The 26,104-nt window shown below is 32.8% G+C and overlaps 3 protein-coding genes across 4 annotated transcripts; 2 read left to right on the top strand and 1 right to left on the bottom strand.

The window, feature by feature from the left end:
* Nucleotides 1–6,986: 6,986 nt before the first annotated feature.
* On the bottom strand, nt 6,987–8,241 carry LOC18051322 (probable purine permease 4). The gene has a single exon (XM_006448506.2). The coding sequence runs from the start codon at nt 8,136–8,138 to the stop codon at nt 6,987–6,989; it is 1,152 nt and encodes a 383-aa protein (XP_006448569.1). The 5' UTR covers nt 8,139–8,241.
* Nucleotides 8,242–12,468: 4,227 nt separating this feature from the next.
* Nucleotides 12,469–17,694, top strand: LOC18051321 (DNA replication licensing factor MCM6). Its single transcript, XM_006448505.2, has 17 exons — nt 12,469–12,722; nt 12,819–13,100; nt 13,245–13,407; nt 13,500–13,693; nt 13,829–14,024; nt 14,114–14,191; nt 14,609–14,838; nt 14,942–15,056; nt 15,262–15,336; nt 15,415–15,555; nt 15,669–15,872; nt 15,976–16,137; nt 16,219–16,274; nt 16,356–16,501; nt 16,587–16,712; nt 16,975–17,105; nt 17,213–17,694. The coding sequence occupies exons 1-17, from the start codon at nt 12,646–12,648 to the stop codon at nt 17,339–17,341; spliced, it is 2,505 nt and encodes an 834-aa protein (XP_006448568.1). The 5' UTR covers nt 12,469–12,645; the 3' UTR covers nt 17,342–17,694.
* A 5,028-nt stretch (nt 17,695–22,722) lies between these two features.
* Nucleotides 22,723–24,341, top strand: LOC18051320 (plasma membrane-associated cation-binding protein 1). 2 transcript variants are annotated; one of them, XM_006448502.2, is made up of 5 exons: nt 22,723–22,890; nt 22,988–23,136; nt 23,239–23,328; nt 23,474–23,558; nt 23,669–24,341. In XM_006448502.2, the coding sequence occupies exons 2-5, from the start codon at nt 23,020–23,022 to the stop codon at nt 24,037–24,039; spliced, it is 663 nt and encodes a 220-aa protein (XP_006448565.1). In that variant the 5' UTR covers nt 22,723–22,890; nt 22,988–23,019; the 3' UTR covers nt 24,040–24,341. The 2 variants fall into 2 exon arrangements, with proteins under 2 accessions (XP_006448565.1, XP_006448566.1); XM_006448503.2 differs by having other exon boundaries at nt 22,975–23,136.
* Nucleotides 24,342–26,104: the final 1,763 nt, after the last annotated feature.

The raw sequence follows: 26,104 nt of genomic DNA, 5'->3' as shown, positions 1-26,104 counted from the left end.
GCATATTTTAACAAAGGAGACGCTAGTATCATTTGTTTTCTAGTAATATTACTTGGGAATAAATTTAGAAATTGAAAATATCCAAAGTTTAGATAATATCTTTTAGATATAATAAATGTAGAAATTGAAATATTAAATTATATTAAAACCAACCATCCTACCACAAACTTTGAAGAAATATTCACTTTTCACACTAGTGTTGGAGGGAGAGTTTTTTTTTTTTATTTTTATAGAGTGCTGCTAGCTAGATAGCGAGAGAGCTGGGAGAAACGACATCCCAAACTGCCGTTTTGTTGTCTTTCTCTCTCGCCATTTATCAATTAAAAAATCGACAAAATAATGAAAAAAAATCCAAAAAGCAAATCACTCTCAACTTATATCCTCACTCCCTTCGATTTGCATTTTCCTTCAATTTGGAAATTATCTCTCCCGAATGACTCCTCTCCAACACCACCACCGTTGACCACTGTAGCCACATCTTATCACCAACATCGCTGACAACGACAGTGATGAACAGAGGCAATAACGAAAAGGAGGTGTCGGTGTGGCACCACCGACGACGACGACACGACCGCTGCTGTTTTGAGGGTGAATTGGGTTGTTTGATTTTGTTGTATGTGGTTTGATTTGGGTGGTTCTGGGTGTGTGTGGTGACTTTGGTGGCAGTGAGAATTGCAGAATTGGGTGGTTTTTGTTTTGTTGTATGTGGTTTTAAGTTGTGTGAAAATCCAACAGACCCAATTCAACTAGTAGAATTGTTGTGAATTTGAGAAAGCTAGTTTAAGTTGTGTGAAAATTATTGAATTTTGATTAAGTCTGATGTAGAGAACTAAATATACACAATTTCTATTACTTTTATCAAATTTTTAAATGATAAATGGTGAGAGAGAGAGAGTGGTAGCAAAACGACAGCTTAGGATGCTGTTTCTCTCAACTTTCTCTCAATTTTCTCGACATTTATCATTTTCCTATTTTATATCTATTGGGTGCGCGATAAAGTTATATATATGTATGTATCCATGTATGTATATATGTATGTAGAATCGTAAATGAAAATAAAAAAGTGTTAAAATAGGACTGCATTTGGGATGATGCGTGGGGTCAGAAAGAATTACGCTCCATGAAGTCTCTTTGAAAGTGAACATGTGAAATGCTTGGTCAGTGAAAGCCCGTATAAGAAGCCTAGATTTTTAGTAACCGAAACAAGTGACAGTTGGATGAACCACCGAACAACAAATGCCTACATATATTGCGCACAATATATTCTTATGGTCACTGAAAGTGAGGCTCCTTGAATCCTCATTTCCTTGTTTCATGTGCTCGCTCGTTGCTGATGGAATTCTGTCCAAAGAAACAAGTACCCGGCCGCTATTTGATGCATGCTTGCGTACTTACCCTTATAATAATTATTCACCCTAACCTTTACCTTTTATCTGGATAATGCATACATGAAAAGGAGAACAAATAAAAATATAAATGAATGGATGGCTGGATCATATCGATTGGAAATGTACGAACAATTTATATATATATATATATATATATACACAGAGAGAGAGAGAGAGAGAGAGAGAGAGAGAGAGAGAGAGAGAGAGAGAGAGAGAGAAAGAGAATAAAGGCACAAAATTCGTTGTCACGGTTTGATCAGTAAAGCTGGAATCCCAAATCTTTATTTTGTGAAAAGAGAGATAATACCGATGGAGCCAACTCCCAAGTGTATGATTCTTTAAAAAGCAAGATTGATATAAGGCTGATCAGAATGTAGATAAAGGCAAGTCCTGCTATATATATATATATATATAGATATATCACAAGCCGCCCCTGCAGTGGCAAACTGGCAACAACGCCCCTTGGGCACCGCAAATTCATAAAGCAGCTAGCAGTACGTTGATCGTGATCCATCAGGATCAGGGCTTTTTCTGCCTTTGCTTTCTCCCTACCAATTTGATCCAGTAATAATATTTCAGCTATAGTAACTGTCTCTTATCTCTAGCTTTAGGGTAGCCTATTTGTCAATGCACGGCGTCCTACAGGTGCCAATGCCAATGTCAGTGTCGTGCATATATTACAATCTTGATCTCTTTTCTTTCTCTTTCTCGATAACTTGTACGTTGCTTTATTCACTTGAGCTATCTTAAAATTAACCTTTATAGTTAAAGCTTATATTTCATGGTGAAAGATAAAATCCGTCTCGAATTATCCAAAATTGTTACTTGCTAGGATATAATCAACTTTATAAAGTTCAGAACGTGAATTTTGTCTACATATATATGGTGGTGTAAAATCTCCCTTTTCTTTTTCTTTATTGATTCTGGGACAAATTAATCCCACTTTTAAGGCTTGTGTTTGTTTTATATGCTTTGCTTAATACCTAAGGCCTAGGGATTAATTATTCACTCATGTCAATTTAATTTATGTGTCTTTTTTGTTTTATATGCTCTCTTAAACCTACGAGTTACGAGTCATCCAAAAAATAAAATTAAATTGAGATTTGCATACTTCTCATCTGTTAGATTTTTTATTGTGCATGTATTTATTTTGATACAATTAATAATGAAGAAAAACCTGTAGTAAAATTTTTAACAAAGAGTATCTATACAATATATAACGCATAAAACTTTTTATAAACAATAACTATCATCAAACATCTGAGTCTCACTTATCAAGTATGTTTGAATGAATAAGATGGGTTTATTGTTTAAAGTTTTTTTTTTTTTAAATTGTTTAAAGTTAAAACGTTATTTCTTGAGATGATACACGATTAGCTCATAATGGATTATTAAATAAGTCAGTGTTAGGGTTATTCAAATGTTGCTTATAAAGTATAATGAATGGATCTCCAAAGGAGCTTTATAAGATGATTATCTTAATTCACTGGAAAGAGAGGGATGGTATAAGCAAATCAATCAAAACGGAAGTGGGCTGCTCTTTTTTTTATTATTTTTTCTTTTATTTGGTTTGTTAAATACAATTAAATCCCGACAAACATCAAGCATTCAACTAATCAACAAATCATTGTCCGGTAATAAAATATTCAAATTCGACAAAATTTGCTTTAGTTGACTTTTTAAGATCACTGGCTGCTAGTACTTTAACTAGTTCATCATCATTAAAAGTTAAAATTATATTATATTTGATAGAGTTCTAAAGAGGAAAAGAATAAAAGAGGTATTCCTTTAGTCCTTTCTCTATAATTATGATCATTTGAGTAATATGTTTTAAGACCAAATTAAAGGGGGTACGTGTATATACTAAATGGTTGTGGCAGCTCAGTTGGTAATGTAGGTTGGGTTTGTGGGAAGAGATCTCGGGTTCGATTTCTATTAAATACATCATTTAGGAGGGATAAGGAGTCTTAACTGTAACTACACCCCGAATTCGAATTAATCGGGGTCCAATGTGATCACCGAAAACCAGATGGTTTTTTTTAAAAAATAGATGTATGTATTATATTCACCTATTTAATATCTTAGAGTAGAAATTTAGTAAATAATTTGAATACAATTAAAAAAAAAAACACACATGTAAAGTTCAATGCAATTAGACCCTTAATTTAATAAGTAAAAATTTGAAATGCCGACATGCTTTTGACATATTGAAAGAACATGTGTATATTTCAATCGGAAAAAATTATGCTGTAATCATTTATATATTACCCTCAATAGTTATTTTTAGTAATTGGTTTTATTGATAGACCGTTGTATTTTGTACTTTTTTTTTCTTCCCACTAGTTGTTAATTGTATTTTTTTTTTGTTTTTTAATAATAATATAAGTAAAAATGGCATAGCTGACTAGACAGCCATTTGTATCTTCTAGTTTATTTATTGATATGTCCATCCACGTATATAAAATACATAATATACACACTTTTTAAGCATGCAAGACCCACGTACTTCATGATTTTATATATTTAAAGTTTCATGCAATAAAAGGTTCACTATAATCCCATCTAATGACATAAACGGCATCTCATTTCTCCTGTAATTTGGTTTAAAAAAGACAATTAATTAGAGTTACAATTTCACTAGGACTATCCAAGGTTTCACCAAGATTTGGAAAATCTTAAAGCTATGCATGTATGAGCCAAAATTAAGATACTATTTTTTTGTAATAATTTTTTCTGTAAAATCTTTAATTAATTAAACAAAAGAATATCCAACGTTTCTACCCTACGAATGAAGATCCACCTCTCTCTTTCTCCATTGGATTTTAGAATTTAGAGTTTTAGTTATTATTGATTAATTTTTAATATTATTATTTGTAGCCTTCACTTTATTAATTGACCCACCACTTACATTAAAGAAAGACTCAAGTCATAAGTAAACACACAGACGCCCACCAAATTAACTTGTTCTTACTTAAAAAAGGTATCATGGAGACAAGCTTAATCAAAATCCACACATTAATGCCTTGTTACATCACCATTAGTGTAGCTACAAATAAATTAAATTTCAATTTTTTAAGCAATGGACAACAAACAATGTGCTTCATTTTGTTTCGTATGCGGACAAAATTTTTTGATGGATGATGAAAGATTAATAATTTAGCTTGGTCCTCTAATTATGTATTAAATTATTCTAATTAGAAATTTTCTTTATATTGAAAACAAGGACATAGCACGTGGCACTTAGTGCGAAATGTCAATTTAAGATTAATTATCATTTTCATTTAGTAGAAACAATGGATATAATAAACAAAAGCTTTTTTTTCCCCCCAAACCAAAAGTTACCTAAATTAAATATATCTTCAGTTCATTCTTCTAGACAAAAATTTGAATGAAATCATCAAGCTAAAATAAAAAATTACACAGAAAATTAGAAAACTGATAACGGGTCCATGTTAAGATGATCTTACAATTGAGAACTATAATTCAATTATATAATTTTAAGATGATTTTATGATAATTTATTAGGGATACATGTACGTTATCTAGAGGTGACAATTTGGGTCAAAATTAGTTTATTCGATTTGATTCGATGTGAATTAAATGGATTTATGTTTGAAAAAAAATTGATTCTTTTAATAAATGGGAGAATTCAATTTGATCCGCTAACTAAACAAATTGAATCCAAGTTTGAGGACATTGATTCATTTATTTGTTTTGGATTTGTTTAATAAATGAGTTATAAACGAATCAAATATAATTCATTCGTTTGAAGTTCATAAATTTTTTGTTTAATTAAATTACTTATTTATCTTTAAATATGTACGGAAATTTTTAAAGTTTGAAGGCTAATATTGTAATTGTAAATGATAATAAATTTGTATTTTATAGGATTTTAAATTTGTGGTCTTTTATATTTATTTTGCTTAATATTAGTTTACTAATTATATTTTTGTGAACAAATTCATATTCGATTTGATTCATTATGGATTTGTTATAGGATAAATGAATAGTAAATGAATCAAACAAAATATTTGTTTAATAAACGAATCGAATTCGAATCAACAGAGTTTTGACACAATTCATTTATAATTCGATTTGAATTCAATTCGTTTGTTCATTTTGCTGCTCCTAACATTATCTGTTTATGCTTTAGCTTCGTTTCGAACCTTTGGTCTCTTATATATATATAAGAATTTTGACGCCATTATCTTATAAATTAAAACTACATATATAAAAACTAGTCATAGAAATTTGTCCATAGAAAATTATTTGGAACTTCTATAATAAGAGAAAGAACTTAAAAGGGTATATTATGCAATATATTTTAGTATAATTGAGTTTGTGCACGTAATTTTTATTTTTTAGAGTACATGTAATTTAATTCATTTAGGATTAGAATTATCTCCTATTATTTTTCTCTCATGGTCTCATTTAGTCTTCTAAATCTAGTGGAAAAGTTGAATTACTTATAAATAAAGCGAAAAAAACTTGGCTTAATTGTCAATATCAAAATTTAAAATTTAATCTTGAGTTCTTGACCATTTATTTCACTGGTTAGGAGAGATTATGAGAAGGAAAAAAAAAAAGAAAGAAGAGAAAATCTTTTTTTCCAATTAATTTACTCTCCTCTCTCACTTTTAATTCTTTTACCATGTTTTCTTGTAGTAATTAGTTTGATTCAAATTCCTATAAATGTTTTATATTTTCATTTTCCTACAAAAATTAATGATTTTCGACATAAATGACAAAACTTTGGAAAATAAAAAGACACCAGTGCAGATGTTTCATTACAGGCATGAAGAATCATGATGCACTGTCATACAATTCTTTAATAGTAAAGTTTATCAAATGAATGCAGACTTTGTAGAAATATGTCGTCTAGCGGCTCACGTTATGGTTAAGTTTGCTGTCAAAACTATTGACTTCGTGGTCCGGTTGGACGATATGCTTTTCTAAATAAATTGTGTGATTCTTAATTTGTCATCCTAGGTTTAACATATGAAATTATTTTGATTTATATATTAAGCAAAATGGATACCTAGTGTCAGAATAATTTTATTTTTCTTTCCTCCCTTCATATTCTGATCACCAAAAATAAATAAATAAATAAATGATAATAAATAATAAATTAACTTGAGTTGCTGAGCAGTCGTATGGTCACCTTCAATGGATCTATATTTATTCAGAAACCCTTCCAGTTTATTCGCTGTATTTATTAATCAACTTATATCTAGTTTACTAATGATAATGATGTTGATAACATGAATGGGCTATGATTTCAAACAGTCATATCCCTTATCCCTTCGAATTATCATATCACGCACTCTCTATAGTTCAAATTAAGAAGATTAGTGGGTGAGTGGTTTTTAATTAAAATTTTAAGATTGACACTTCTGTATTCGAATAACGTATCAAGTATTAATTTGAGCTGCTTTGCACGTACCTTCAATTTAAGTTTGACAAGAATCATATATAGAACTAACAAAAGGATAACATTAATATTATAACGTCGATATATATCTAATTTACATATCCAGTCATCAAAACCAAAATCAAAATCACCATCACATATGATATGATATAATATATTATACATAATCAAACTGATGCATCAGCTGCTGCTGCTGTGACATTAATCTGAACCATCTCTTTCTGAGTCTCCACTTTCTCTGCTTCTTCGAATTTCTCTTTCTCTTGCAATTTCAATTTCACATACATGCCATACACATAAGAGCAAAAGCCCCAAGCACAAAGCACAGTCGAAACAGCCTTAACGCCGCCAAAACTGTCGCCGTAAACCACGACCCCGGCGATAACGTTCATGGCCAAAATCGCCGTCATGCTGATCCCTCCCGTCAACGACGACGTCAGGAACACCATCCCCGCAGTACCCATGAAGCAAAGCTGCCAAGTCACCACATTGCCGATAATCGTCAGGCAGTAAACCACCGGCCCTTTGTCGTAAACCGTCTGTGCCTCTCTCTTCATCTCCGGATACCCGCCGTCCGACGCCATTCCGACGGTGGCCAACGCCGTGGCGGCAATCTCCATCACCAGCTGCATTTCCATCACCATTGAGTAGCAGTAAACTTTCTTGTAAATCATCTCCATGACTGGCAAATACAAAGCAAATAACAAGCCAGCACCAACAGTGCAAAAAAACCCTATGAAATATTTCGATTTGGGCAAGTCAGGAGACTTGTCATGGCCCGAGCCTAGGGCTAAGAGCACTGAGCTTAGGGTTAAAAGAATAACACAGTTGAGATTTGAGAAGGTGATTTTTTGCTTTACTATTATGACTGAGAAAACGAGGTTGAATAGGAGCTGAGATGATAAGAGGAGGGCTGAAGTTGAGACCGGCAAATATGAGTTACCCCAAGAGAAGAGAAGATTGTTTAAGCCTAAGAGGAGGCCTACCAAGATTGACAAGGTGAGGACCTTGGTAGTGAAGTGTGAGAATGGACGTCGCTCGGTGCACTTGAAGAGGTAATAAGGGAGGAAGATTGGTGGGAGGAGTAGAGGAAAGCCGGCGCATTGAACCCAAGTGGAGACCCAACGGCTTGAGCCTTTGTGATTGAAGTAGTACTTTGAGAGCAAGCTTGCTGAGACTGAGCCGACAAAGAGGCAGAGATAGTTGGTGACCAAGAGAACGAGATAGCTCTTGCTTGTCTTGGCCTTTTGGTCCTCTACTCCTTGTCCATGCAACTGGGTTCTTGTTGGTGGTGTTGTTGCTGTTGCGGTCTTGTTCATCTCTATGAATGGGAGAGGAGGGAGAAGAGGAATTTTGCACCTGTGTTTCGTTTGTGGTTGTGGGGCTTGTTTTTGTACTAAGTGGTTTCACTAATATAAAGGGATCGGTGAAATTGATGAAGATGGATGATGATGATGATGATGATGTGCTTTTGCATATATTTGCTTTTCTTTTCTTTTCAAGATTTTGTTGTAATTAATAATTAATTAGCAACCTTATTTAAGCCAAAAGGTGGGGTTATTATATGTTAAAATCGTGGGGTCTCGATGGACCTTTCGGCCGATAAGGGAGAGGTTTGTTTGAGTTTAGTGATGGTCATTTCGGTTGGTTGGCGGCTTGATTTAGGCTTTAGCCAAATATCCAATCATTATTTTTCTTTTTTCTTTTCGTTGATTTGATTTTTTTTCTTTAATTGCATCCCCATCCATCATCTCATTTAAGGAAAATTAAAAGAGAGAGGGAGATTATTTTAGTGGAATCGACATTGCACATAAATATTGGATGGATGATGGACACTAGGTGCTTATAATCTATATAACAAGGAAAATCTATAAGTACAGATTAGAGAAAAGATAATATGAAGTTTGAATATGTATATACTGACAAGATTGATGGGTACATTGTGGATGGTGGGCATGATTATAAGATGGAAGATGACATGATATATTCGTGAATTTAGTAGAGTGCTTAATGGAGAGAGAGAAAAGGAGAAGAATAAGTGGAAACGTAGACAAATGGCAGTTGTTAGAAAATGGCAACTACAGATGTAGAGAGAGTTGTGAAATTGAAACGGTTACTTTGACTGTTTCTCTTTCTCTTTCTTTTGCTTTATCTTCTTCTTCTTCATAAATTTATATATACAACACAAAGTTAATGAATGAAGAGGAATGCATGAATCATGATGCAATGTCACGGCAGCGGCATTGACAAATGCCGAGCGTTTCGGTTTTAAGTTAAGCGGGTCTCTCGCAAGTGTCCCTCCTTTTTTATTTCTAGCATGCGTTGCCAGCTTTGCCCGCTGTCGTTCATTTTAGGAGTGTTCGTGGATCAAATTTTATAGATTGGACATTAATTTATATCTGATTCATGATTTTGTAGATTATAAATTTTTAATTTAATCCAATTTATGAATCGGTGAAATGCAATCCAAATCCAATTCATACGTCTGCAGATCAGATGCGGATTCGACTAAATTCATATCTAATTCACCATTTTACATATTGATTTGTGGACCGAAATTTTTTAATTATGTCCAATGCACGAACTAACTAAATAAAAAAATTAAAATAAAAATAATTTTACTACCAATCAAATTTAAAATTAAATAAGATTTAAATAAATTAATTGTTTAAAGAAAACTAGAAATACATTTAGAGTTTCAAAATATAATGCACCAAAAAGACAAAAATCTCATTCATTTAGATCAATATATAGAAATTAACTATTTTGGAAGTTATATTTTCTATTTAATTATTTTTTATTTTATATTATTATCAGATAAGATATATATAGTGTTAATGTAACTATATTTTAACTTATTTATTTACTAGTAAGTACTAATGTCATATTTAAAAGTTTTATTTTTTAATTAAATAAATATTTTTTTATTTTTTTACGGATTCACGAATTTTTATAGATTTACATAAGTAAATTCAAATCCAATCCACCGATTGCAGGTTATCAAATTTTCAATCAAATCCAATCCATCAATTCACGAATCGAATTTCTACGAATCAGACGGATTGAATGGATCGGATTTGATTCTGATCACCCCTAGTTCATTTTACTTAACACACTCATTGTTTTTGTTTTTATTTTCTTTTTCTTGCTTCATTTTTTTCAAAACTATTTTTCTTTTCCGATGATTGTTTTCTAACACATGTATATTTAGAAATAATGTATACCCAAAACAGGTTTGCTTTTATGATGTTTTTGGTGTGACTTTCAAAAATATTATTTTTGAACTAATTAAAAAATTATGAAAATGGTTTTTTCTTTTCCCTTTTACTATGTAACAAATTCCTCTTTCATTCATTTGTTGTGCACTATTTAAAACAATGTTTTAGACCAATTAAGAGAGAATTGCTGATTTAGAGTTGGTAGGGAGAATAATTCTAAAATTAGTAATATAATCAATATTAGATAATATCTGCCAAGATTTTGCTCATAAATATTAAAGCATCTAGCTGGGCAAGTCTAGCCTTAGGCTGGATTACCATTTAAGGTTTTGAACAAGTGAATTCAATTCATGATTTGAATCAGATTATGGTGGTTGTATTTTCTATTTTTACTCGTAATAATGCCCATATTTATATTTGTAATAATGAATGGTTATTTTTTTTAATCTATATATTGATATTTATCTATAGTAGACAAATTAATGGGACAACCCAACCATTTATTTAATATGCTCAGTCAATTATTATGGGTAAAGTTGGAAAAGTCTTGACCTCTACTCACTTTGTATATACACAACAGATTAAAATGGCACACGGAATTTATTATTCATATGTTTGGTTTTAAAAATAATTAGTTTTGCCCAAAAAACAAATGTATTGAATCGGTAAAATGGATAATTTACCCCATTTTGATCCAAATTGTTGGACCTTATTGATTTTTAAATTAAAAAAAACTAAAGTGTAATTTTTCATGTACAAGATTTTAAAAAGAAAAAGGATATGTACAGTCAAAATTTAAATAAAAACAAAGGGTTTTGTTTGATATTGAGGTGCTGTAGTTTTTTAGGAACAATTACTGTTAAAAAAAAACTATAATTATGAAATAAAAATTAATAATATATAGTAAATATAATTTTTAATTAATAAATTTAACAAAATTAATAAAAAATAATAATAGATTGTTCATCATACAAATATAAAACTAATTAATTTATCTTTCAAATTATAATAGTTAGTATTTACCAAACACTTTAATATTATATTTTTACCCTACAGTTGTTTAATCTCAATTTCAAACGAAACCTTAATTTAGGAGATCAAAAAAAACTTCATTTGCACAAAATTTGTTAAAATTTTGTATAATCCAAGAGAGTGTAATGTTGTAGCTCATTCACTAACTAAGATAGCACTTGATAGACAAGGTACAAACATTTGGCTGGACTCATTTTCAGCTGAGATTATGCCAATATTCGCATGGTTGAATTAATGAAAATGGTACTTTTCATTAAAAAGAAAAAAAAAAGTGAAAATTATCCTTATATCCAAATATAGCATTACATACAATACACATACACATACACATGCATACACAGTGGTATGCATTAAGCTTTGCAATTTGCGTACATCTATGTGTTTTCACTTATTAATTTTACAGAATTGAGCCATTGGGCCTTGAAACTTAGGTCTGGGTTGAATAATGAGGCCATATTTGTACACACATGGGCCAAATCCATCACAAGTTTATCTTATGCACAGCCAATTAGTTTTATCTCGTAGGAACATCTGGTATTGTCAACAATTTGTGCCATTATATTTTCTAAAAAATCTTCTTTTTTTCTCGATGCTTATCCTAGGGTCATGCATGGCTTATAGGCGATAGTATGCAATATATATAACCCTATGTATTTGTGAGAGAGATTTGTATAGGGTAGTCCTGTCATCTTGTAAAATTGAGGTGTTAAGGATCGGTCAGTAAGTTTCAATTAATTGGTAAAATAGTTTTATTATTATTATTATTTTATATTCAATTTTAATAGAATCTCACCACGAGGCTCATTATTTTACTAAATAATTGAATCTAAGTGGTTGATCTTCCCACCTCAGTCAGTTAAGATTTTAGAACTAGCATGTAAAAATTTTTCTCCCTATTTGTTGGTGTCAACTCATTTAACTCTTCAATTTTTTTTTTCACCGATAAAAGAGATATGAGATTCAATCTTTAATTTTTCTTTATTTATTTGGAAGTAAACTGTAAATTAATTTTTTGGTCCCTCCTACCATTTTGATCTTCAATATTATGAAAAAAAAAAGAGAACTTAGTTTTCAATACTTACATACTTTTTTAAAAAAATTATTATTGTTATTATTATTTTCGATGACACCATCAAAAAAAGCCCAAATCTATATTGATTTTTGAATACCTAAAAGCTCAACATGATGAGGGGAAATTATGTGATTACGCAAGAGAGTCCATCATTGAAACTAATCTTAAATGGCATAATATTAAGTTGAAAATGTGAAATTGGGTTAAATTTTTTAATTAAAACATTTATTATTATTTTTTAATATTTTTGCCCAAAAAAAACTTTAAAAATAAAATTGAAAAACTGAAACTTGCGAAGCAAATCACGGTCAAAACCATTCCCCGTAACCCAAAAGGCCCTAACGGTTCCTTCTTTTTTTTTAATCTTGGCGGGAAGGCCTTGACGATTTTCCCGCCACGGAGAGACCGACAACCACAAACAAGACGAAGTGTTTACAGTTGGAAATTAGGGTTCCAAATCGAGTGACGACTGCAGCTTCCGAAACATCGTACAACAAATACAAAATGGAGGCGTTTGGTGGAATCTTGGTTGACGAAAAAGCAGTGAGAGTTGAAAATATTTTCTTGGAATTTCTAAAGAGGTAGGCTTCCCTAAATCCCTAACCATTTTTTTCATTTAAAATTGTAGTTTTTGTTAAATGGGTGTTGATTTTCGCTCCAAACGATGATCTGGGCAGTTTTAGATTAGATGAAAACATGGGCGGAGAGTCGTGTTACGAGGCCGAGATCGAGGCCATGAGAGCCAACGAATCCAACACCATGTTCATCGATTTCTCTCACGTTATGCGATACAATGACCTTCTTCAAAAAGCCATTGCCGATGAGTATTTAAGATTTGAACCGTATTTGAAGAATGCTTGCAAGAGATTTGTGATGGAGCAAAACCCCAATTTCATTTCTGATGATAATCCTAACAAGGATATCAATGTCGCTTTCTTCAACATCCCTTTCTCTAAGAGGTAATTTTTAATGCTCATTATTTAATCGTTTCAATTGTTCTTAATTCAGGCATGGGTAATCAAATTTACACACAAAATATCTGATGATTATGAAAAATTGCATTAGTTATGAATTGTTTGTATGTGTGTAATGCTTGAGCACAGATTGAGAGAGTTGACCACGGCAGAAATTGGGAGACTGGTGTCAGTTACAGGAGTGGTGACTCGAACAAGTGAAGTTCGACCTGAGCTACTTCAAGGGACCTTTAAGTGCTTGGAATGTGGGGGAGTCATCAAGAATGTTGAGCAGCAATTCAAATATACCGAGGTTAACCTGCTTGAGTATTTTTACATGTTCATGTGGGTGAATTTTCACTGCCTGGCAATAATCGATGTGTTGTTGCATTTCTTTGGTTTCAGCCCACAATTTGTGCGAATGCAACATGTTCCAATAGGACAAATTGGGCATTGCTTCGCCAAGATAGCAAGTTTGCTGACTGGCAGAGGGTGAGAATGCAGGAGACTTCCAAAGAGATTCCAGCTGGATCCTTGCCCAGATCATTGGATGTTATTCTCCGCCATGATATTGTCGAACAAGCCAGAGCTGGAGACACGTAAGATCCCCATTAAGTCAATATGTATCATTTTCTTTTTCCTATAGATGTTAATGTTAGTTACTTGTTCTCGCTTAGAAAATATCATAAGATATTTGCAGGTCATTAATATCTCCAATCTTTATTCACCAACAGGGTCATTTTCACTGGTACTGTGGTTGTCATACCTGACATATTGGCAATGGCCTCTCCTGGAGAGAGAGCAGAATGTCGCCGAGAAGCTTCTCAACGCAAGTCCTCTGCCGTTGGACATGATGGTGTGAGAGGTCTTCGAGCATTGGGAGTGAGAGACCTTTCCTACCGTCTTGCCTTCATTGCCAATTCAGTTCAGGTTGGTGATACAGTGGCTTATAATTCAAGTTGGATTATGCGACGAGTTTGTTCGTGCAGTTCATGTTTCATGCTTGCTTGTTTCTTTAGATTGCTGATGGTAGAAGAGATACCGACATAAGAAATAGGAAGAAGGATGCCGATGAAGAGGACCAACATCAGTTCACGGTGGGTTCAACACGCAGTATTTCTAGTTTCTTTAGTATAGTCCCATTTTCTAGAGATTTGTTTGATTATCAATCACAGCTACTTCATGCTACTTCAAATCTCTATTTATAATGTCTTTCAGTACTTTACTGAAAAAAAAATTGTCAATTTCTTTACTCTGGGCTTATTTAACATGATTTCCTTCTAACAATTCCATTCAACCAAGTCTGGAGGGAATTTGATTTACATAACTAAATTTTGGAACTGCTTAAAGTAAAGATATAATTTACAGATAGGAATTTACTAATGAGTTCGGAATGTGTACCTTCAGATGGTGTTAATGATTTCAGGATTCTCAATATTGAATTTTGATTTTTATTGTGAACCTAGAAACTACATCAAATTCTAGAACTCTACTCACTTATTTTCAACTGGCAGACAGAAGAGATAGACGAAATCCAAAGAATGAGAAATGCCCCTGATTTCTTCAATAAGATAGTTGATAGCATTGGCCCAACTGTTTTTGGTCATCAAGATATAAAGCGAGCAATCCTGCTCATGCTCTTGGGTGGTGTTCACAAGCTTACTCATGAAGGCATCAACCTGAGAGGAGATATTAATGTTTGTATAGTTGGAGATCCCAGCTGTGCCAAATCTCAGTTCCTTAAGTATGTCATTTTATTTGTTCCTTGGGTTTTTGGTTTCTAATACAGCAATTCCTGGTGTTTATACTGCTTGAAAAACTTAAATATATGGTCAATGCACTTGCAGATATGCTGCTGGTATTGTTCCTAGATCTGTCTACACATCTGGCAAGTCCTCCTCTGCGGCAGGCTTGACTGCAAGTGTTGCCAAAGAACCAGAAACTGGGGAATTCTGTATCGAGGTAGCATTCAGTTCTATTGCTTTTTGTTAGGTTGAGTTATGATATGTCCTTGGAGACCGGAAATAATTGACTTCTGATTAGCCCTAATCTTCTGATGTGTGTTTTCCCATCGTATTCTTTTAAGTTCCTTATTAACCACATACCTCTGAGTATACAATTTCTGCTTGTTCAAGTTCAGTGACAAATGTGTGTTTTTTATTTCCAGGCAGGTGCACTGATGCTTGCTGATAATGGTATTTGTTGCATTGATGAATTTGACAAGATGGACATCAGGGATCAGGTAATTTTTATACTGTTCTATTTGGAGGATCTTATTTGCCATGTAATGCTGATACTTGATTTCCAACTGCTTATGAAGGTTGCAATTCATGAAGCCATGGAACAGCAGACAATAAGCATTACAAAAGCAGGTATACAAGCAACACTGAATGCCCGAACATCAATTCTAGCTGCTGCTAATCCTGCAGGGGGGCGCTATGATAAGTCGAAACCACTGAAGGTGAGAATCTTTGGAATATGGTACCATTGTAACTGATTTCCTAGGCATTTGTGCTATAATTTTTCATGTCCTTGTTGTGAACTGATCACTTTGGATTTATCTTTCTTCCCCAGTACAATGTTGCGCTGCCTCCTGCTATTCTTTCCAGGTTTGATCTGGTATATGTAATGATCGATGATCCAGATGATCAAACTGATTACCATATTGCTCACCACATTGTGAGAGTGCATCAGAAGCATGAAGATGCTCTAGCTCCAGCATTCACAACTGCACAGCTGAAGCGTTACATTGCATATGCTAAAACTTTAAAACCAAAGGTTGGCTGTTTAATCTTTCTATGATCATGATGTGGTTTTTGACTTGAAAATGAGATTTTATGTTATTGTACTGCCTATTTTTAACATCGATTCTATAATTCAGCTAAGCTTGGAAGCCAGGAAACTGTTGGTTGACTCTTATGTTGCTCTCCGAAGGGGAGATACTACTCCTGGGAGCAGAGTTGCATATCGTATGACAGTTAGGCAGCTGGAAGCATTGATCAGGTTGTCGGAGGCCATTGCTCGGAGTCATTTGGAAACTCAGGTACACCTATTTAGCTATTTTAGTCCTCGTGTTGTCATTGTTATGCATTGTCATCATATATTCATGAAATTATCCTTCCAGGTACATCCGCGTCATGTTCGTATAGCAGTAAGACTGCTAAAAACATCTGTAATCAGGTACGGTACCAGTGAAATTATGCCAAATATCCTCTCTTTCTAAATGACTGGTGAAGATGCGTAATTTATCTCTTCATGCAGTGTGGAGTCCAGTGAGATTGATCTGTCTGAGTTTCAAGAAGATAATCGTGATGATGGTGATGGTGGTGATGATGGAAATGATGGCAATGATCAAGGTGATGCTCAACCAAGGAACAGGACTCCTGAACCGGCTTCTGGAATAGCTGGTGCGATTCAATCACCTAAATTCCTTCGATTTTATTTTATATGACCATTTTTAATTAAGGAAAACCTCGCCTTTTTATTGTCCAGGAAATGGAGCCAGTTCTGCGAACCGACAAGGGAAAACACTTGTTATAAGCGATGAATATTTCCAGAGGGTCACCCAAGCCCTGGTAATGCGCCTTAGACAGCATGAAGAATCTGTAATACAAGAAGGTAACTTCCTGAACCATCGGTCTTTCATGTTCATAAGTGAATGGTTTGAATATATCAAACATAAGGTCTTTGGAGATAGGGTATTTAGCTCAACCGTTAATCTTCTTCCAAATATGAGTTTTTACCACACTTGGATGGTCGACACTAGCTGGTGAATCTGAAGCCCTGCTTCATGATTAACCACCAGGACTTGTTCCCACCATGCATGATCCATTAATAGTCGTTTTTCTTAAGTAATTTCTGAGCTTTTTGCCACTTGCAGGGACTGGACTTGCTGGAATGAGGCAGAAGGATTTGATAAAATGGTATGTGGAACAACAGAATGAGAAAAACACCTACAGTTCTATGGAGGAAGTGAAAAAGGAAGTTTCCAAACTCAAAGCTATTATTGAGGTATGATAGTACCTATCTTAATTCTGATAAATGAAGCTCCAAATGTCTTAGTTCAACTTAATATTGTTTTGTTAATTATTTTAAATAATCAAATACTTGCAATGCAGAGTTTGATTAGGAGGGAAGGTCATCTGATAGTGGTGGATGATGGTAGACAAGCAGCAGCGGAAGGTGAAGGGCGCCCATCTAGAGATGACAGGATATTAGCCGTGGCGCCAAATTATGTCATTGACTGATATGCAAATGGATCAACAAGTGAGAAGCTACAAGATCTTTCTACGGTTCATAAGCTATCACAAGCTGGACAGCATGAAGGCTATATGGATAAGATCTTTATGGCCAGCAAACTAGAATCTGAAGCTTATTACTGTTGAAAGTCCGTCATGAAAAGAGCTGGCGTAAATGTATTGGAAACACAAGTCAAAGATTGACGTGCATGTTGTAATCTGGTAATTTAAGTAATGTTACTGCTTCATAGTGATGATGTTGGATGTTGGCTCATAGCATTAGTTTCTAATCAAACAAGCTTTTGTACAATTTAGGATGTAACAAGAACATTGCCTTTGCATAACTAAATCAAGTGGGGACTTCTTCATTACTTCTCGTCTGCATTTATTATTTTTTTCTTTTTCTTTTTTCTTTTTAGCTGTCAGATCCCACCATGTTTTTTTAAAGCTGAGGGAATCAGGCGAGCCAACACTAGTACCTGAGCTGTCTTGGATTGGGAAAGGCGCTTATTTCTCACCAAAACTTTGTGTTGTTAGTTGTTACATAGAACAAAAATCAAATATGCTTTAGATTAATGAGCTTGCTGTCTGGCCCTGATCTGGCAATGGCATTTGCTTCCAAGCTTATCAATGGCACGCTTCATGTGGGTCTGTTCCTATCTCTGAATTGTGACAATCGTTTTGAACAACTTATTTTCTTGTCGGTGTATGCAAACCTTTTGCTAGTTGCTGCATGCTACTACTTTCAGCCACGAATGAGCTGCAGTGCAACTTTCATCCAATTTATCATTGTTATTATTATTATTTGTAAAGCAGTTTTGAGAAATGTTTGTTCAGATTTTGGCACATGTAACTTGAAAAATGATCCATTATTGTCTATTCAGTACGTAGACAGGATGTCAATTCATCAGTTGGATTTGTCTCACCAACATTTTCTTGTTGATCGTATCCAGGGTGAGGCCACGGCCCACGGGTCAGGTATGCTATTGATTATTCAGTGATTTGAAAAATAAAAACAAATGGGTGGGCCTGGTTCTAGTATCGGGTGAGCCCAGTAGATTATGTGGGGACTTGGGCCTACCCTTCAGGCTTCGGAGCTAAAAAATTAATGAATAATGATAGAGTTATAAATTTTTGTACAAACTTATCTTGTACAAACTGATATGACATTAATTCATTGATTAAATGAAAATATAAAATAACAAAAATAAATTATGTGAGGCAAGAGATATTTAATTTAACCAATTTTATTATACCACGTCAGTTTGTACAAAATAAGTTTGTACAATAGTTTGTGGCTCTATCATTACTCAAAATTAATTAGCAAACTAATACAACAGCAGATATTAAATTTTGTCAGGTAAATTTCACGAACAGAAAAGGATTAAGATTATATTTAAGTACTCAAATTTTATATTATGTGAAATAATCAAAGAGTTTAGTGGAACAATAATAGAGGCCAGGCAATTAGGTTAAGAGACTCGAACAAGCCTCTAATTTATCTGTCAAAATTAAGATAATTTATCTATCAAAACTAGGACAATTTGTACGTGTAGCATTTTTATCTCTCGATCGCTATTCATTTTTATATACACGATCAGTTGAATAAGAAAAAGAAATAGATTGTCAAAATCAAATGAAATGCTTAGGTTAGAAAAGTTAACGTATTAAAGTTGGACTAGAATAGGCAAAGAAGGTTAGAGAAAGCTATAAAATTAATTACACTTACATTTTCAAAGGGAGAATGAGTCCTTATCATCATCAATTGAGTTTTGCACTCAAACGCAATGCTACGTCATGTTCATTTTCTTGTTTAATTATGCAAAAGGGCAATTTATCAATTTTGAAATGGACTACTTGTAATCTTACACCATTTCATGTGTCACCTCTAACCTCATCCTCTCAACTTGCCCTAATTTTAATTTTCCTTCTAATTGCTCGTACCAACTCCACTTTGCCTAATTTTCAAGTTCAGAATAGTCCAAAAAACAAAATGTTCTTCTTTCCTATGTACATAATTTTCATACTACCTATGTGCAAGTAAATCTGCACAATATGAAGATTCATTAATCTACTTCTATTACAAAAATAATTTTCCTTTTTTTTCTTTTAATAACAATTGCTTACATTTTTATTCTGCCATATTTATTATAAATTAGTACATATAGGAAGGACATTATTCTAATGACACAGGCATTAAAATATAAAAAGATGAGAAAGAAAGTAATCGAAACATTTTGGATATTAAATAATTTTATTAAAATATGCACTTTGATTTGGAACTAGGCCATAGCTCACTTTTTTTATATATATAATTTTTTCTATTTGTTAATCCATAACGGCCTTTACTTTAAAGCAAAGTGAATTTTGTCAAGATTGGCGACTCAATTTTGAAATATCCATTGTAGAATCTTGTCGTCATTGTTTTTGTTAAAAATAAGATTTAATAGAGTGCTAGTTTTAAATCTTAATGTTAATTTAATACTCGATACTGTAAAATTTATTTAAATATAATAAGTACTATTGTTAATTTAATACTTGACATTGTGAATCAAAGAAGGTGTTGTTTAATACCTGATATCCTATTATAAATCAGTAGTGCTACACATCCCAATTTTTTTATCCCAAAAAATTATCCCAAATGATAATTTCTTACAAGATCCAAGTGAATTAATTGTATTATCTCACCAATCAATTGATAAATGACACATTATTTGGGATAACTTTTTGGGATAAAAAATTTGAGATGTGTAGCACTACTGATTTATAATAGAATATCATGTATTTATTATTATATCAGGATATCAGGTATTCTCTACTGATTTATTTCATGGTTGGTAAAAGTTTGTCAATGGATTTTGCTTTATGATAACAAAAGCAATTATTTACCCATAAAATAAAATACATAAATAAATTAATGAGAATTGAATATTTAAGAATGAAAAGAGAACTTCTCAAAAAAAAAAAACGAATGAAAAGAGAAGAAAGGGTTAATTAAGTAATTCTACTAGAATTATTTTGATAATAAAATTCTTAATTAAAAATGTGATGTGAAGAGAAAATTGATAGGTTGAAATAATCTCAATTTTACTCCTGAGAGAGAAAAAACAAAAATATCAATACAAGATTCTAAAAAAGATTGTCAAGGTTTTGGATTATGCTTTCTTATCTAATGAGTTTTGATTTAGTATCTTAAAACCAATATCAAGAAATATCTAGAAGGCATGTGTTGAAGGAAAGCATGTGATCAATAATAATAATAATTTGAGTCAACACAAACAATTCGATTTCACCAATTATATATATATATATATCTTTGGTTGTGGATAATGAGGCATCTTTGAAAGCAGGGTTTTTTTTATTTTTTTATTTTGTAGTTATTATTTCTTCTAGGTTTCGTAACCATTAAATTCAACTTTCCCACCAAAGAAGAACAGAAAAAAGAAATTCATCACTTGCCAGATAAGAAGCTCATAAAAATATAGAAACGGTCATGGTCATAAAATCGACCAAGTAGCCAGAATTAATGTCGACACCGATTCTTCCAATACAATTAAATTTTTTGTCTTTTCACTGTTAACACCTGAAGAATTTATCATACAACAAACACGATACATGGGCATCACTTGCTCCTGCTATAGTTAATGGGATGTGTTAACAATTTTTTTTTTTTTTCCCACACAAAAATCTGCATAAAGATTCTTGGATCTTCTCAAATATCGCGACAAATCTGTAGTCTTGTTTCTTTTTCCTCTTTTTCTTTTTTAAATAAAATTCCATATGCTTTCACAGAAGAAAAAAAAAAGAAAAAGGAAGAAGAAGCACATACGTTTCCAATTTATAAAAACCATGCGTTATTGTCGATCATAATTGAAGGTATCGTCAACAAGCAAGTAACATAATAACCCAAAAACCAAACCTGATAATAGTCCAAACTTTGTTAACTCAAGATACCCAAATGAATAATTTTTTATTTTGATTTGATTAATAGTCATTAATCCATTTTTATTGTCTTCTTACTCTGTTTTTGCTTAAATTCAAAATATTTATTAAGCACTCCACGTGCATGCAAGCTAGCGATATGATATCTTGTTGCATGAATATTATGAAAAATGTAAGAGCGTCTTATGTCGTGCATGTAGGAACAGAAATTTTATCTCAATCTAAGGATACTAATTAGGAATTTTTTTTTTTCTTCTGCTTCTCTTATGATTATTAATTTTTTTTCTCAAGTGCATAAGCTATCGAAAAGATCGAAAATTTGGCAACTACGTTCCAGCATGTAATAGAATTTTCAAATTTTGGGATAAATTCATTAATTTTGATATAAAGCTGAAGAAACGTGTTTTCATTTCTTAAATAAAGCATTATACATTGAGAGTTATTTATAGATGCAAATGCTATATTTTTTCAAAGATTACATATGTGAATACGGAAGGAAATGTGTCAATTCATTCAGCGCGGACCTCATTTTTGACAAGTGCAGATTCTGTTTTTAAAAGCTTCATTTAATGCCGTTTTATTTGATTCTCAACAAAAGCATATAAAAATATTTGCATTGCATATGTACCGTAAAGAGCGGAAACATTTCATCAATATCGGCCTTTGGCCACAAAACACAATACGGAGAATGAAAGGGTGGCACCGCGGGATGCGATGGTTGTTTCTGAGAATTGCAATCATAGGGGAATATTTTATTATTTTTGAAAAATTGAAAATAGAATTATTAGTCAATCGACGGCTTTGATTGTGAAAATTGCTCCAGCGAAGCCATGTGAGAACAGATCAACATCAGTATTAGAAACCTATTGGAACTGGCCCCACTTTTTGATAATTCTGCCACCTTTGATTGAAGTGATTGCCAGCTCTCCACACTCCCCATTTTACCCCTGGAATTTTACACTTATTTCAAGCCTATCGGGGGCATTTATAATATTGTTTTTAATAATGGTTTTTTTATAAAAATTATTTTTTAAAATGATACTTCAAAAAAAAAAAAGTTTCCAAAATACATTAAACACCAAATTGAATACGTTTCTTTTTTTTTCTTTTTAAACTTGTTTTTAAAAAAATTACTGAATAACCACTTAATTGTTCGAAATCATTGTCAAATCAAGTATAACAAATAAATTAATGGGAGAGTTGGCTAACATGAGAATTTTTTAAACAAAAAGTTATGCATAAAATTCTCTAATTTTAAAGTGAGAGGGATTTACTAAAAAAAAAAAAATTTGCAAGGCGGGCATAAAATTGGATATATAAAACTCAAAAGGGTATATTTGGAAAATAATTAGGAAACAAAAAGGTTTTTTTTTTTAAAAAAAAAAAGGAAAAAGAAAAAGAAAATGGGTATTGAATGTGTATACGATGATGCCACGGTCTTAAAATTAGGAGGGACACACGATTGGCTCAAAACAGTTGCATTGAGGTAGACTTTTATTGAAGCCTTGGAGAGACAGACAGCCAGAGGAAGGAGAGTTAAAAGAAGTGAGTGCATAGCTATTCAGATTCTTTTAGCAAACTTCTGCTTGCTGCACCAAGCCACCAACTCAACTCAGGTTTCTCTCTTTTTAATTATTTCAATTTTTATTCACGTGATTTGGTCCCCGCAAATTTTATTTAGCTGTTTGCTTGTTGATTAGATTTTTCTTTCAGAGGGACTCATTTGATTGGAAAAAAGAAGAAAGATGGGGTACTGGAAATCCAAGGTCCTCCCAAGGATCAAGAAAGTTTTCGAGAAAAACGGAACCAAGAAAGCTACTGCTGCTGCTGCTGAGGCTTGCAAGTCCTTTGATGATTCAAAGGTTGTCTTTATGTATATGTACATATGTGTCCTTTTTTTAATTTATTTTGCTTGTTGTTTAATTAACAATTATGTTGAGCTTGCTATATATGCGCGTTTGTAGGAACAAATCAATAAAGAGTTTGAAGAGAAGAAGCCTGAGCTCCAACCTAAAGTGGTCGAAATCTATGAAGCTTCTTCAGCTGAAATCAAGGTCTCTACATTAATGAACATACCAAATCTGTTATAGCTACAAAAGTCAGAGAGAATTAAAAAGATCCAATTCATGCAAGTTTTTATTAATTAATTTAACCTTTTTTTTTTTTTTTTTTGGCTTTGGCTTTTAAATGAAAATACAGACCCTGGTCAAGGATCGCAAGGAGGATGGACTTAAGAAGCACTCCACTGCTGTGCACAAGCTACTTGAAGAACTCGTTAAAATCGGTAAAATAATTCTATCACATATGGTATTAATTAAAGTTAAGGTCATGTGTTAAAATCACAAGAAATTTTTATTAATATATATGTCTGTATGCATGTATGTATATATACAGAGTTTCCAGGATCAAAAGCAGCAAGTGAAGCATCGTCAAAGTTTGGGGCAGCCTCAGTTCCGGGGCCAGTTTTCTTCATATTTGAGAAGGTCTCAACGTTTATTGTTACTGAAGAAAAAACAGCAGAGCCAGCAACCGCGGCAGCAGGAGAAGAAACAAAACCAGAACAAGAGACAACAAGTAGTAGTACCGCCGCAGTCACAGAGAAGGACGTAGTTGTTGAGGAAGAGAAGAAAGAAGAGGCCCCCGCCGGCCCTGAGAAAACTGAGCAGGCAGAAGCCGCCGCCGCCGCCGCCGCAGCCCCAACTGAGCCTCCTCCTGCCGCCGCCAAGGAGGACCAACCAGCTGCTGCAGAGCCACCAAAGCCTTGAGAACATGCATCAACGTACAAGACAAATTCATATCCATATATATATTTCATATTCATCAAGTGAAAGTGAAGTAATAATGTTAATATTTTGTGTACGTAAAAGTCTTGTAAAATGCAAAACATGATTTGTTATTCTTTTTTTTCCCTCTATATGCGCATGTATATCACCTACTTGTTTTTTTTCCCTTGTATTATTTTGTTTTACAGTCTTTATTTTTACTTTCTTTATTATTATTTTTTGTAATATTTAATTTTTACAATACAGGGATTAATGTGGTGGGTGGAGATACCCTTAACGCTTTAGTTGCTTTCATTGATTTGATTGTATGTGTTTTCCTCATGAAGATCATTTAAAAAGAGATAGGCACAAAAAAAAAAAAAAAAAGAATATTGATGATGAGAAGTTATTTGTTTATAATTAATAATTCCAAGCTCCCTCTTTCTCGCTATTTAATTTATAAGTGTGTAATGTGCTCTCTTGACCTACACTCGTGTGTTTCATTTATATAAATGGGTTGGTGAGGGAAAGAATTAAATGTGACTAATAACGCAAAAAATAAATAATACTTGTGTTTTACAGGGATGATTATTTGTTTACCTTTACATTGAAGAACTAAAACGATATAATAATAATTATGCAATGAAGATGCTCAAATATTTTTCTTCTCTTGTGCTTGCAAAATTTCCTTGTCATTCGTTCTTCTTTTGTTGGTTTCTCTTATCCTCGTGAATGGAAATTTTTTCTCATTATTTTTCCTCTCAATAGCCTACTAGTACTTGGTTTTTTTTTTTTTTTCTGAAGCTAAATTCCATCACTAAGATTGTTGATAAACAATTAGTAACGACCAATTATGATACTACTTTTGGTCTTTGGTGTGCAACTATACATGCACATAGATGGAAAAACCTGTAATTCCATGCTCATATATATGATGCAAACGCTAATTTGGATTTTTTTTTTAATAAAGAAAGTCATTGTTAAAATTAATGTTTTTTAATAAATAAAAAATTAGGTACTTCATTTCTAGAATATGTCTCTATTGATTTTATTTTTTATTTGAAACCCATCTTTTTCTCAAATGTTTATTTCAATCTCTTAAATTCACGTTTCATATGACGTGATCCGTTAGTATCTTTTTTTAATCTCAATATCCTGTCTATTACCTAATAACTTAAACTTTTAAATCAAGCAACATCCTAATTATAAATTTTCAAAATCCTATCTGCAAGAAGAAAAGTAATCATCGAACAGCTATAAAATAATAATTTCCCATTTCTTGTTTATTGTGACTTACACAGCACAGGACAGGCCAATGGCCACCATAAAAATAAATAAATAAATAAATGACATAAAAATACATGAAATTCATTTTTCTATGCTCTCGTACAATTTGATGAAATCAGAAAATGGGCCGTCCAAAACGGGACACAGGCCCAGATGAGACATCTGGGTAAGAAACTGAGCCCAAAGAAGTTTACAAACGTAGAGCTCAACTCAAAATAAACGGAGCCTCGCAGAAAATTTTGGTTGCTCTTTTCAATTTTCACCGACCATGTAAACGTGATTCTTCTGCTATCACTCTTGTTGTTGCTGGTAAGGTAACTGAAGAAAAGGGTTTAGGGTTCATCTATTTTTTTTCTAATTATTTGGTGTCGCACTTTTGCATTATTATTTTTTGTTTGTTCTAATAGATACAATTTCAATTTTGTAGCAATTTTTTTTTTCAGTTTTCATCAAAATAGAAGAAAGGGAACTTTAATTTTTCAAGACTAATTCTGAAATAAATGCATTTTGGGACTTGATTTGATGCTAACTGAAAAATTCGTTTAAAAGGTGGAATCTTTAACTGGCACTGGTTGTGAAATTCTGAGTTCTTATTTGAATGTGTTGAAGAAAAACTCTTAGGTCAATGGTCTCCTTACTGTTTTTGCTGACTTATTTCACGTTTATGTAGTCTCATTTATGCTCCACCATTCTTTTATTTTTGGTCTTTATTTCTTGCTTTCATTGTTGCATTCCGCTTTAATGACTATGATTAATGGTGATTATTAAACCCTTTTTCTCG

Source organism: Citrus clementina, unplaced genomic scaffold, assembly GCF_000493195.1.
Source record: "Citrus clementina cultivar Clemenules unplaced genomic scaffold, Citrus_clementina_v1.0 scaffold_2, whole genome shotgun sequence".
Lineage (NCBI taxonomy): Eukaryota > Viridiplantae > Streptophyta > Magnoliopsida > Sapindales > Rutaceae > Citrus > Citrus x clementina.
Note: the sequence above shows the minus strand (reverse complement) of the source record. Positions and strands in the feature narration are given on the sequence as shown.

What these genes read in the sequence shown, in the direction of transcription:
- LOC18051322 (XM_006448506.2), bottom strand. Translation starts at nt 8,138, where the DNA reads ATGAACAAGACCGCAACAGCAACAACACCACCAACAAGAACCCAGTTG.
- LOC18051321 (XM_006448505.2), top strand. Translation starts at nt 12,646, where the DNA reads ATGGAGGCGTTTGGTGGAATCTTGGTTGACGAAAAAGCAGTGAGAGTT. An exon ending in AACATCCCTTTCTCTAAGAG is followed by an intron (nt 13,101 to 13,244) that starts GTAATTTTTAAT and finishes GCTTGAGCACAG; the next exon opens with ATTGAGAGAGTTGACCACGG. An exon ending in CTAAAACTTTAAAACCAAAG is followed by an intron (nt 15,873 to 15,975) that starts GTTGGCTGTTTA and finishes TCTATAATTCAG; the next exon opens with CTAAGCTTGGAAGCCAGGAA.
- LOC18051320 (XM_006448502.2), top strand. Translation starts at nt 23,020, where the DNA reads ATGGGGTACTGGAAATCCAAGGTCCTCCCAAGGATCAAGAAAGTTTTC. An exon ending in AGTCCTTTGATGATTCAAAG is followed by an intron (nt 23,137 to 23,238) that starts GTTGTCTTTATG and finishes GCGCGTTTGTAG; the next exon opens with GAACAAATCAATAAAGAGTT. An exon ending in TGAAGAACTCGTTAAAATCG is followed by an intron (nt 23,559 to 23,668) that starts GTAAAATAATTC and finishes GTATATATACAG; the next exon opens with AGTTTCCAGGATCAAAAGCA.